Raw genomic sequence first — 14,462 nt, 5'->3', positions numbered from 1 at the left:
TGCATAGTAATATATCTGAACCTACATGGTACAAGTTTGTGTTTATTCAGTGGCAAAGGGAAGGTATCTACAGCTTAACTTAGGCAGATACTTCCCTGCTTATTACTGGTGGTCATTTTTCAATAACATAAAATAATTTACCAGATCAATACCTAGTATTTCTGCTGTATATTCGCTGTATTTACCCATTGATCACCAGTAGTTATTACCAAAATACTTTATAATTCACTGGGTAATTACACAGTATTTTGGCCATGGTTTCATTGTTCTTACCTACTTATTACAGGTTAATACCACTGGGTAAATAGCTAGTAATTAGGGGACGGTACCTTGTTATTACCAGCTTACAACACAATATTACACTAAAATTCACCATATACAGGTAAATACCCATCATTTTGACCATAGTTTCATTGTACACACCAGATTTGAGCAGATTTGTCTTCTTGTTTGACGAACTTAGAGAGAGAGATGACCCAGGTCTTTCCTGCCCTTATACATAGGCTTAGACTCTCTCTCTCTCTCTCTCTCTCTCTCTCTCTCTCTCTCTCTCTCTCTCTCTCTCTCTCTCTCTCTCTCTCTCTCTCTCTCTCTCTCTCTCTCTCTCTTTCTCCTTCTATCCTCCTTACCCACTCTTCATTACTTAATTGACTTATCATTGACATGATTTCTTCCATGGAATTCTGTCACTTCTTCTTGATTTTGACAACTGCTCGGGCCTGGAACACAGTCACAGCATATGACCATGACATGATTTCACTACTATATGTAGTAACCCTAGTATTATTATTGCATGCATTGTTTACCCAATTCTTTTTTTTCCTTTCTTTTCAAAATCATCAAAGTCTATTACAACAATAATGACAAGTAAAAACTTGTATAAAAGCAACATGTTTATTGAATGATGCAGAGACAATGATTATAACTGGTTATACTGGGCAGGGAAGCACAGACTGGACTACCTCCTCATTCACATTATATGTTCCACAGAAGAGGAATCTATAAAGGAAGCAAAGGAGATCAAAAAAAGAAATGAGTCAAGGGTTAGACCTTACAGATCAGAATCTAGAAACATATTTTGGTTGAGGTTTCATGTATGTTTTGTGCAAAGAAGGGTCTCAGTCGGTCTCCTCATACATCACCAAATCACAACATGTATGATCTCAAGGCACTTTACAAAGTAAGGCAGAAACTTTACAATATTATAGAAAGAAGAGAAATCCCACAGTGCACATAATTAGCAAGTAATAAGAAGATAAGTAAGTAGTATAGTAAGATAAAAACGACACAAACTGGGCATCACTGACCCCTATGGACCCCTGCTGGCTTCCAACATATTTTCACAATATTGTAGATGGTGAAAGACCTAAATTCACATTGTCTAATGAACCCATGTTTGCTTACAAAGACTAAGTCAATGCTCTTTTTATACCCAGTCATTGTCACCTCACTGGTTACCAGGTAAAGCAGGTGTGTCCAAACGTTCTTTTGACAAGGGCCAGATTTGATCATGTGAAGATTTCCGTGGGCCAATGGTTCCTTCAGGCCTGTCATCAATTTGATTACTATTTAAGTGGCAAAAACTTGGCAAACCCAACAAGGACACAGAACATTTCCCCAACAACATGAACATAAAGCATTTTCAATTGTGTTCTGTGTCCTAACAGCTGCTGTTAGAGTGGTATATTATACACTTTTCTTTAAACATAAACATGTTTTATTGAATGGTGTGGTTATATGAGGACTTCTCACAGTGAGTGAAAAGGTTTATGTCTGTTAAGTTTGGCCTTGTTAACTCACAGATATACAAACAGTTGTCTTTGATGATCACCACATTTCCACTGGAAACATATGATAAATGTATCATAATGAAGGTTGGTTTTAAACAAATTGTTGTTTTTTTTTCCTACCAGCATCAACAGTGCTAATCCCTCTGTTGCGATGAAGAGATAAAATAATAATTATTTTAAGGTTTGGTTGATTTTCTATCCTCTTACTTGAAAGTGTTCAGAATGTCAGTGAGTTTTTACAGAAGAGATAAACTTACATGTTCTTGTCTCTTCCTCTCTGCAGTTTCACTTGAGATGCTCCATATTTGGGTCTCATGGGGTTGAAGATGTGATTTTTCCACCAAAACTTCACCTCTGTCACTTCACCCACATCCAATTCAGCATCAATCAGTTTCTCATAAGTCCTTCCAGGCATCAGTGTTCCCCTGGAGAAATACAACAAGTGATCACACACTCAAAATACTGTCATGAAAGTGTTATGGACAACAAACAATCACAATAATTTGATCGTTAAAAATAGTTTAAAAATATATATATTTATTATGATTTATTATAATTAGAATATGATAATCCATTTGATGACTCATTTGATTGCGCTCCTTCATTTCCTTAGTGAGTTAAAAGTGTGTAGCTCTCTATTAGGTTTCAGAAAAGCTTTGAAAAGCAAAATAATTGAGGATTATAATTTAATTAAAGGCAGCTTAGCCTTTTCAACAGCTTTATTTCCATCAGTAATGGAAATAAAATGTGGACTCAGCTCAAGATGGAGTCAACATGCATCTTTGATGGAGACCATACACTCATTAATAAAATGAGTTATAAAGTTATTCATTAACTTTATAAAAAGGTTCTACCTGGAGCCAAAAAGGGTTCTCCTAAGATGACAAGCCAAATAACCTTATATGGTTCTACTTAGCAATTTTATTTCTAAGAGTGTATGGCTCTTTGCTCAGAGACAAATAATGCCATTAAACTCAGTCTCAATCAGTCAAAATGTATAACCGATCATGTTGTTTCCCCCAACAATATAATATAACCTGTTAGTTCATTCAACAAAGCAATGCATAACATTCTTACACATGAAGCTGAAACTCCTCAGTGCTGTCTTTGTTTCCATTGAGTGCCACATACATGTAACCTGGGTTAGGCCAGATGGGACCATCTAGCACTACTGTTATTCTGTAGCTGTAACCTAGAAATGGAAGGAACAGCAGTGACATTATAGTTCTGCATCATATTGCAACATCTTGATACATGTGTTATTTCCATCAAAGAAGAACAGGAGAACATATTTCCCCATTTGCTACATAGTTTTGGAATGCACATTGATAAAAGCATTGAAATATTACTAAATTATTATTACGAAATACTTTTGCCAGAACTTACGGCCGAAGGGGTTTGCACTGCCTGTGTTGAGGAAGTAGATTGTCTTTGAATTGTCATCAGTCACTGTGAACCTGTCAGCTTTGTGTCCCATCACAGGACAATTGCCATTCTCACATGGGAAACACTTTCCCTGTGAAGACAAAAAAACATCAGCCAACTTCACGTGATGGTGAAGAATGATACCACATTACTGTGCTGCAACCAGGTAATAACACTTTCTTAATGTACTTCAGCATTTTGGAGAGCTTTTTTACTTTTTATATTGAGTGTTTTGTATTTAATATCTTATCCCCTCATTGCATCTTTGTAATGCTTTTGTCTTAAAACCTTTTGACAGTGTTCACTCAGAGTGGTTTATGACACTATTGGTGTTCCTAGTAAAGCATTAACCACCATAGGAGGTGAACAGTAGCTAACACCATGAAAAGGGTGTGTCACCTCCCATTTCAAAGAGGCGTGGCCAACAGATGTAGATGAAAATGCCTCTCTGCAAATAAACCAACCGTACAACCAATCAGACTAGTGAACTGCATACAGACAAAAAAAATTGTCAAAAAAATTGCTGCCAAATTGCAAGTGACAAAATCGATTTTCTCCCTCTCGGCCCACCTTGATAACCTTTTCCACGGGACGGCCGCGCTGAACACCGTTCCAACGCTAAATGGAAGAATGTGATACATATTTCACGAGAATGTCCAAGTCACATATCTGCCCTCCAGCTACCGAGGGAACTGCTGGTCCGAAGCCCGACAGGAGGTTTAGCAGAGGACGGACACAGACGAGGGGAAAACGCGGCAAAGAACGACAGACTTTGGAGAAGAGCAAACAGACCACTGATGCCTTCATGCTCCTCTGCAACGTCTGCTCACTGAAGAGCAAAGATGAGGAGCTCAGAGTCAACACCAGGGGCCTCATGTATAAAAGAGTGTGCAGCTTTCATACTGAAAGATGGCACACTCACAAAATTTGTACGTACACAAAGAAATTCTCAGATTTATAAAACCGTGCGTATGCCGAGTCCTGCAAATTATACAAATTAATATGCAAATGACTCTAAAACGCACTCTCTGATGCCTCCTTCCTGAAGAACAATGACAAATGCGGCAGCAAAGAAGGAAAATAAAAGAAAAAGAAGGAAAGTATGCGATCGACGCATCAATATATGATGCATAAATATAAAGATAAACACGAAGGAACTAAATGTCATGGTCACCGCGGCTGCTCTCATATTGATCTTGATGCTTAAAAAACTTGCTGTGCATTGATAGTTGATCGTGTGGGTGTTGTTTTTCTGATGTAACATGTTTGTTTAGACATGACTTATCCATGTGAGCTGAATTTACAGATCATTTCAATAATCTACAAATGTTTAAGTGTTACACTTCATCATCCAGTTACACAGGCATTACACACAGAATAAGCAGATAGAGCTCATTGAGTAACGGCATGTAATGATTCATTACTGTCACTAATTGTGTTATGGACGCTGCGGAGGGAGGAAGAGGGAGGTAGAAGACGCCAGTGTGCTGGTTGTATTATGTACCGTGTACATAATACAACCACCCAGTGCAAACACAGCTACTGCTATTACAGACTATGTTCACAGCTGGAACACACTCCTGAAGCACCCTGCTTTATTTTAGGTGATTTTAATTCATTGTAAAATGTAGCGTTGGAACGGTGTTCAGCGCTGCCGTCCCGTGGAAAACCAGCGAGACTATCAATATGGGCCGAGAGGGATAAAATGGGCGTTACTTCATATAAAACATTCAAATGTATATTTAAATTTATTTATGTAAATTCTTTAAAAAAAATTGTATATGGTTGTATAGTAAGTATAAATTATTTTCTGAACTTACAGCAGCAAAACTTTCCTGATTAGAGCAGGGATATCCCACAAAACCTTGGGGTTTGACAATGCTTTCACTGTAGTACTGGTAGGCTCGGACATGGTTGCAAGCATCAAACTTCTTGGTACCTGGAAGAAAGTTGGATCAAGTTATGAGAGAGGAAAGGAAAAAATGTGAGATTTGCATTACTCCTTCACAATATTAACATTTAAAGACAGTACGGTACGGTTTAGAAAGGTAAAGCCCAACGTCAGGCTTGCATTTTGACTGAGAACATTACCTTTACTTGGTAGACAAGGTGCGGGCTGTGCCTGATGGCCGTATCAGCGAGATACATAGCATGACATCGTTCAGGTGCAACAACAACAGACGACAACCTTGTATGTGACACAACAACACAATGGACAACAACAGACAACAACGAAGGACAACAGACAACACAACAGACAACAATGGAGGACATCCAGTAGCACTTTTGTTTCCTGCTCAGTTTGTGGCTGTTGGTCTCAACAATACATCAAACTTTGTATGAGAATAGACTGCAGGCACTTGCCTTGACTTACGTGATACATTTACACTGATCGCAAGGGAGCAATGTTTTTCTGTTTCTCTATCAGCTCACTGTGGTGGGTGGTGCAGGCCTCATTCCACCTGCACCATAATGTGCACACTTTACTCTGGTACCCCAAGTGAAGGGTGCCAAAATGGTTGGCAAATCGTTCTACATGGTGGAAACATGGCTTAATGGTAGGACTACCGCCTGCATTAAATGGAGACCTCCTCCTCTAACCCCTCAGTATCTTAAATGAGTCAGGGAACTATGGTGGTCTTCATACACCTGAAAAAATTTGAAAACTCTTTCCCAACTGTCCATACTCTTTCTGCCATGTGTTTATACATGTGACTGAGTAGAGACTAAGTTAGATCAAGGCATGTAACACAATGTGACAATAATGTCTAAAAATGTGTGTCCAGTGTCTTCAGTGCTCTCACCTTCCCAGACAGCATCCAGATCAGAGGCACTGCCTCTGTTGGTGGAGCATCCAGGCATCAGTTCTCCTCCATTGGGATAAAAGTCAATGTGGCCCATTGGCTGTGACATCCCCAGACCTGAGATTGATAAAGAAATCACTTATTTTATCACGTTATATTTTCTATTTTGACCAAAGTTAGTTAAAGGTGATCATGCTTCACATCACTTATTCGTCATAGTCTGTCTCTGTGGGACTCAAGTCTCTATTTTGGGGTTCTATTCTACAAGAAAGAAGTGTCTGGAAATGTAAGAACATTTATGAGGTCTGATAATCATCTCTTGACAAATATTTAATTCTCTGCGCAGTAATGCTGCACCTTCATTCACAGGATCACAGGATTCACATGGTAGTGAAAATAGTCTCCACCTAATATAACTTCTAATGTAAACGCAGAACAGACGCAGAACAGACTTCAAAACTCTGCTGACTGAATGAATGAGGAAATCAAATACCGTGTGTGTCTGAAAGAGGGCGGAGACAGAGAGAAACTCAAGGTTTGTTGAGAAAAACCTGGTCCCGACCAGGTTAGTTTCAAAGAGCATGTTACCATGGTAACTGACCGAGAGCTTAAGTTACCTCTCTCTGTGAAACAGGCTAGAGTTACTCCTCTTTCTCTGCTTTGACTTACCTCTCTTTGTGAAACATTTCAGGGTTAACAGACTCAGAGTTTTCACTAAACCTGCTTTGTGAAACGGACCCCAGGTCTGAGACAGTACCAGAGAATGTGAACAGTCAGGCTTATAATGTACCCCATGTTGACCTTATTCATTGCGACAACAGTGATATATTATGTACCCAGTTTTGAGTTGAAAGGAAGTCCATCTGTGTGGATGACATCCACAAAGGCAGCGTCGCTAGTGTCCAGACACACAGAGGCATCAGTGTTGAGAAAGTATGGTTCAGTTGGGTCCAGACCTATAGAGAGAAAGAATGACAGATCAGTGGCAGGTTCTTCAGATGAATGTATGAGCAACTTGACTGCAACGAGCAGTATTTCTGATTTGGAACCACAGGTGAAATGACACTGGTTAAGCTTTTTAGCGGCCACATGTGCATGAGCCGATGATTCATAGGACAATTGGGACAGCACATGACACGGTGCTGTGATGCATTTTGACAACATCCGGACGGCTGATCCACACTTGGAGGATGCAGCCTTGACTACACAGCTGTGTGTTCACCCTGTGATGGACTGGTGACCTGTCCTGGGTTTAATCCTGCCTTTCATATCAGCAAGGATTGGCTTTGCCTCTTGTGGAGAACACGATGGTAGAAAATGAATGAATGCCTTTGGATCTGCAGCACCTTAATCGTTTTGTGTTCTGACCTCTGGATTGTAGCCTTCTGTTTATCTGGATTGTCTGTCATGCTTTTTGGTTTTTCTCTACACTTCACACTGATTCCCATCTCCAAAATGTTTGTCTGCGTCATATGTTGCACACATTTTACCTTCAAGTTCCCTTTTATTAATCCCATTTTTTGTATGGGAAGTGGCATATTTGTTGTTATCATTTTCACCATAATATAATAATGAGGACCAATGTATGAGTCAGGTGATTATAATTTCCTGAATTCCCTCAATCCTCCAGGCTGGACTTTTAAATGAAAAGGCTCATGTCAATACTATCTTACAGACCTTTAGCAACTGGAGCTGCTGGAGCACACAAAACAAACAGAAACAAAGACTTTAATTGTGGACATTGGTCCATTCAAACTCAAGTTATCAGGTTCTTTCAGTGCATTTACCTGTGATACGTGCGAGGCCTATGGTCCTGTTTCCAACATATCCTGCAGCATGAGCTCCAAGGCTGTGTCCGATAATATGGAACTTATCAGCAGTCTGCTTGAATTGGCTCTGCACCATGTAACATATAAGTCAAAGAACATGTAAGTACAGTATGTTGACCACATTCTGCATGTGAATGTCTCAGAGAGGAACTGCTGTGTCTGTGATCAACTTAAATCCTGGCTCATGTTTAAGGGACGTCTGAGTTACATTGTGAGATCTGACAACCATATTAACTCTGTTATGTCATTTGTTTTTTTAAGTTATGGATTGAATTTGTCACTCATATCTTACTTTCCTCACTCATTTTATTGGGTTATGGAGGCGACACATTAGCACTTGACCAACGAGAAAAATATATTTGACAAAACTGAAAAAGAATAGATGTTCTTGATGTACTTTTTTGTTTTTTCTTTAATTCACTATACACATGGCGGAATAGTGGCTAGCTCTGTTGCCTCACAGCAATAGGGTCACCGGTTTGAATCCCGGTTTGACCAACAGCCTTTCTGTGTGGAGGTAGCATGTTTTTCCCTAAGTGGGAAGACAGTGTATTAAACTGCAGTGAAGAGTGATCTCTCTGTCTGTGGTTGTGATCTTCACCTACAGTGTTTCAGGTGTGATATTACCATGAGGAATGAGATCATTGATGCCACCTGTGCTCCCACCACTCTGGCATTATTGGCAGACTGAACATATTGAGTCCTCACACCTTTCTTCCACTCCACAGATATGCAGTTCACATTCTCCCATGACAACATCACCTACACAGGACAAAGGTTAGGTGACACAGATTAGATGGATTGGATCACATTTTGATGATTGAGCAGACAGACAGACAGACAGACAGACAGACATTTTCTAAAGCCATCTAGCATCTATGAAACAAGTGTTTCTGTCTGTGCTCATGTGATGAGAGGTGCTCAGGACAGTATTTTAATAAAATACAGATGAAACTCAACAACCAACTCATTTCTCATGATCCCACAGCTTCAATATGACAAAAACACAACTCTTTCATACACCACATGTTCTATCACTCATCTTTCATACCCATTCACACACAGGAACAAAGTGGGATTAAGTGTCTTGCCGAAGGACACATCGGCACATAGACTGGATCCAGGAATCAGAAGGAGAATCGGAAGCTCTGTGTTGAAAGATCATTCGCTCTACCACTGAGCTACAGTCGCCCCCCCCCCCCCCCCCCTCCATGAATAACAGAGGAATACAATTTATCTCAGAATAAACATTTCAACGTGAATTTCACACACAAACATGAAACATCTGGTGTTAATGCAGATGCCCAATTTGTGTTTTCCTACCCTGCACATTTCCTGTGGCCAGTCTTCATCTTCTTTTTCCAAATAGCCATGAATGATGAATCGGGTTTTTCTCAGACCCTTGTAGTTTGAAGCATGGATGGTTTTATCAGTCGTGATCTCCTGACAGTTACATAAAGAGAGCAACGATGGACACATTACATTTAAGGCTGTCTAAACACATTGCTCATATTCTGAGGACACTTTGAAAATAAATGACTAGAATGACTAGAATAAAACTAAAATAATAAATAAAGTTGATATTGTGTAAAATAAAATACAAATAAATAAATAAATCAAAGAGTAAACTGGTAAATCATCTTTCTTACCTGGTAATAGCGATTATTCTGGGTGAAGAGGAGGAAACGGGTGCCAATGTCTTCTGGTTTCCAGGGCAGGACAGAAGTGGGTCTCTGGTCAGTACCTCCCCAAGGAGGAAGGTCAGTGAAGCAGCCACACTCACTATAACAGACCTCAGCAGCTGTGGATACAGTCAACACATGACTGAGAGGTTTTTATTCATACGTATATATTGTTCATAGGCTCTAGAAGTGAAAATGTTTTTGTTCACATTGTTAGATAGAAAACCCATTTTTACATACAATCATTACAAACTCATCTTAACAGCAGACATCTCACATTTTTTTCAAGATACCACATATGTTGGGCTGGCTGTAAAGATAAAGCAGTCACATGTAGAACATTTAAATATATATTATCAACTACCTCTTATCAGAGTGGGATACCATTCATTCAATATGTTTAAAATGCTTTCAAATATAGAAAATGTCTTGCAGCCAAAGGTCAATGCTAATTGAGATCACTATTTTAATTAAAAAAAAAAAAAAAAATTTCAATAGTTGAACTTACCATACGATGCTCCGATGAGGAAACAGAACAGACCCAAACACCACATCTGTCAGACAATTACCAGGAGAACTTTTAGCTATAGTGTCACAAAACAAGAATATGAGAACCATGTTGTGTGCTTACCTTGAGGCCAGATTTTTGCAAAATATCTTTACTCCGACTTGCTTTAAATACTCAGGCCAGATGTCTATTTGTCCACAGAGGGGTGGGAAATTCACAGGTGACAGGCTGACTAGTCAGGTCACACAGGTCATGCATTTATTATATGATAAGCAGCAGAGTCTTTCAGAGACTTTATTCAGAATAAGGAGAACAATGTGCACAATCAAGACAGCAGTCATATTAAATGACATTGTACTTACTTTTCACCATATAAGCTGTTTTGTGTTGCATCATTTTTGGATTCATTGTTGGTTCCAGCAGTATAAGGCAGTATTCATGTGTTTCTTTTCTCAATGTTCCACTGAGTAGCACGAATTATGTGGGTGACACCAGCAGAGGAATTACATGTTTTACAGGACACCTCACTTTAACCATCATCATGCCTTTCAGGCACAGCAAGGGACTGGGAAATGTGTGTTGACCTACACCAAAGGCTCATCTTCCCATCTGAAATCACAAACACCAACCTGGTTCTCTGATTCTGCTCCAGCCACTATGTCTTCATGTTTGAGCTAACGGTCCCTTGGCAGGATGCTATTGATGAGGCATATGAAAAGAAGAAGCTGTGGCACACTGGTCTGGCAGCATCGGCAGAACAACAAGGTTGGAAGGTGAGTGTGTGCTCACCCCCTGAACTCAGACTTCCTATTCAGAAACTCAGAGCAACCTCACATACCATAAATTAAGATTCCAGGATGGCTGCTCCCATAAGGGGGTCCTGCCGGCACCTTCCCGCGCTTATGGCGCCCTAGTGGTGGCTGGAGGCCTTGCATCTTTCACTCATCAATAACCTTAAAAGGGACATATTAAGCAAAATCAAAATCTTTTTAATAATTTTAATACTTATATTTGGGACTCTGGAGGCCCTATGAGTAGGCAAAGTGTGAAAAAAGACTTTTGTTGTCTGAGATAAAACACGCGATGTTGACTTATGCACTCATTGTTATGTAGCGATGATACATTCCTGGAATTGTTGTCTCGTGGAGCTCCACTTTGTCTAGGGCTGAGCGATATGGCCTCAAATCAATATCACGATATATAGAGCAGCTCGGACTTAAATCGGGCTCAGGCAGCAGCCGCTGCTTGTTGAGCGGGATACGTGCTTTCGCCTGAGAGTTTCCAAACACCACAAAAGTCTCCAATAACACCAAAAGTTGGGAGATTTGTCACAAGTCGCTTTTGACAAAAAAAGTCGATAGGAGGAGTGAGAAAGTCACCAGATTTAGCGACAAAGTCCGCAAGTTGGCAAAACTGCTACCGCACCCGCCGCGGTTGCCACTTTCCTCACCGTCTCTTTCCCTTGTTACAGAGGGCGTGAAGTCATGTGACTACACATGCTGTACACAGCAGAGTGTCTTAAAGGGACATGTTGGTACCCTGCCTACATACACACAGCCAAAAACTACTTTTATTTTCTTTTTTTAAATCATCGAATATATCAACATGGACAAAATTAAGTTCATTATCGTTGTAAATTTCGATGAAGATAAATTTTCGATATATCGCCCAGCCCGAACTTTGTCCTTAATTGTGAAATAAACTATACAGAAGAGGTCAGTGACACACAGTGCCAGTGCACATGCAGAGCAAACAACTATGGCAAGACAGTGGTAGAAGACAACATCTCATTGGTACAAATTAAGCCAAGGTCAGATGTGTTTAAAATCAATCATAGTAACACTGTGTACTTGCACTGTGGTGTGTATTTACTGAAGCATTTATGTATTTTGCGTTGTATGTGCGTATGTGTGTGAATGTGTGCTCACTTGATTAATCTGCGCCAGGCCGTCAAATAGTCATCGGGTGCTAAACTATTGGAAAATGGTTAACTCCCATAGTATCGCTGCTGTGAAAAGCTGATACCTGATACATCCTTATAAGTTGTTCAGTTTGAAGGCAGTTGTAAAATTGGTTCTGGTAATATCAGCTGTGGCGTTGTGTCTTTTTGTCAACTGTGATCAAAGTGACTGTGGACGTGATCAGCACCAAAGACATCACTGACGCTCAGACAGGTACACTGTCTGTACACTGTTGAACTCAGAGGTGACGTCACCTCCAGCTTTGACCTCTGAGTTCCTATGTAAATATGGGGTGCCATAGATAAAGGCATGTGCGTGGGAACATCATTTTGCAATACAGCATGCAAGACTGCATGTGTATGCACCAACACACTTTCCTTCATTCAACACATGTCAAGAGGTACATTTACAGAGATGAACAGCAGGCTGTTGAGTGTAGAGTCCTTCATTCTGTTTCTACCATCTGAGAATATAGTTCATGGCACCAGGGCTGGACTGGGACCAAACAAAATGGCCCTGGCATTTTGATTATGATTTTTTATACGATATGTGGAGGCACATGACATCTGTGGATTGTTTTCCCGATTAATCTGACAATTATTTTCTTGATTAATCGAGTATTCTTTTTGTCTTTTTGTCCGTATATCACATGACCATTCAGGTACACTAGGCAGGAAGTGGGCTCTCTCTTCTGATACTGTTTGCTCAGTTTCAGAAGTTCTCTTATTAGGAACAACAAAAAGTTGGACCTGCTGAAGTTTTATCAGCATAAACTTGCATTTCTGTGAATGTGCAAAGACTTTACACTTGACATTTAGCAATGTGTGTAATATTAAAGCTGTTCATGTTACTGTTGTTCCATTTTCATTGTTGATGTGGACTGTATCGCATTAGTTTCTCCTTTCCACACTGGGCTTGTGCAGGAAGACAGATTCTGTCAGCCATACAGTCTCTCTCTCTCTCTCTCTCTCTCTCTCTCTCTCTCTCTCTCTCTCTCTCTCATCCTGGAATGACAGATCTTTTCACACATAATGAGAAGTCAGTTGCACGAAGCTGAACAGAGACACAAGAGCACCACCTACTGACTGGCTTGTCCTCACTACAACAGAGGTTCACTTTTAAATATTAATAGTAAACTGGTCACTCTCTCATGTTTTCCCATTGTAATTTGAAATGATGTTTGTAATGCTAAAAGATTATCGTTATCCAAAGATTTCCAAAATACTTACTTTTTCTGACAGATGGTCAGATAACTCGTGTTAAGCACTGTATATAAATTCATATAGAACTTTATGATCTACGCTGCAGTCAGCCACTAGGGGGTGATCAAGATGTTTTTAGGTTAACTTTTGGGGCAATGTAATGTCATCAATCAGTCCATATACAGTTATTGATTACACTTATAATGACACATATCCCTGACATAAACGTGAGCATTTCATCATCGATTGCTATCGTATTTTCTCTCTACAAACATTTCTCCTATATGCCTCATTACTCATATTAGTAACAACTATATTTTAACTTGTGTGATTGTTATTGTGTCATTGTCATATCACTGTGATCACAAAAGGAGAAGTGAATTTTTTTTAATTTAAAACTGGCACCTCTTGCCCTTCACCTATTTTTTTCCTCTGTATTTCCCCAATACCTCTTTCTGATCTCCACCACATTTTCTTCCATCACACCGTCCTCTTCTGTTAACTCTCAACATTTCTCCTTGACATGACTTTGCAACAGATCTCTTCCAAATATAGAACCCAAGACACTGTGGTGGCCTGTTTTACTGGAATAGCCCAGAGAATAGAGACATTAGTGGTGAGAGAATCTCCTCAGGAGGAGCCTGGAGACCAGAGCTGCTCAGATGCAGAGGAGAAGCTCATTCCACCTGTAGTGGACTCACACAGAGACTGGAACACATCCATGTTTCCATGTTTGATTCATTATCAACATGTGGAACACGCACACACGCACGCACGCACGCACTCACGCACGCACGCACGCACACACACACACACACACACACACACACACACACACACACACACACACACACACACACACACACACACACACACACTTTTTCCTTTAATGACACATTGCAATAATTTCAGAATTGTAGATATTAATTGTATGATCGAGCTGCTTAAAAGTCTGTGGCTGACATTGTTTGTTTCTCCTTCTTTATAATGTCCAATATATTTGAGGCCACATTGTTGTAACCTGTGCAGAATGAGGCAAAGTCTTCATGGATCATATCTCCTAAATCAGGTGTGTTTGAACAGGGAAACATCTAAAACATGCAGTGGCTCCCAGGACCAGGAGTGAGAAACCCTGGTCCAGGATGTACCCTGTCTGACAGTATTTACACTTTATTTTGCATATACAGAAGAGACAAAATAACATCTGCAGTTGTGTCCTATACTGGTCATCATTGAAGTCTTGGACAGCAGAGGACATTTG

General features: G+C 40.0%; 1 protein-coding gene across 1 annotated transcript; it reads right to left on the bottom strand.

Annotated features, from left to right (window-relative positions):
- Positions 1-929: 929 nt before the first annotated feature.
- LOC310934334 (inactive pancreatic lipase-related protein 1-like) lies at positions 930-10,084 on the bottom strand (the record flags this gene model as incomplete). Its single annotated transcript, XM_083898029.1, has 12 exons — positions 930-999; positions 2,048-2,215; positions 2,868-2,982; positions 3,177-3,306; positions 5,036-5,154; positions 6,020-6,136; positions 6,856-6,975; positions 7,807-7,915; positions 8,476-8,610; positions 9,172-9,291; positions 9,498-9,649; positions 10,039-10,084. The coding sequence occupies 12 exons, from the start codon at positions 10,082-10,084 to the stop codon at positions 930-932; spliced, it is 1,401 nt and encodes a 466-aa protein (XP_083754155.1).
- Between the last annotated feature and the right edge of the window lie 4,378 nt (positions 10,085-14,462).

This window comes from Microchirus variegatus, assembly GCF_963457635.1.
Source record: "Microchirus variegatus genome assembly, chromosome: 11".
Taxonomy (NCBI): Eukaryota; Metazoa; Chordata; class Actinopteri; order Pleuronectiformes; family Soleidae; genus Microchirus; species Microchirus variegatus.
This window is presented reverse-complemented; position numbering and strand designations above follow the sequence as displayed.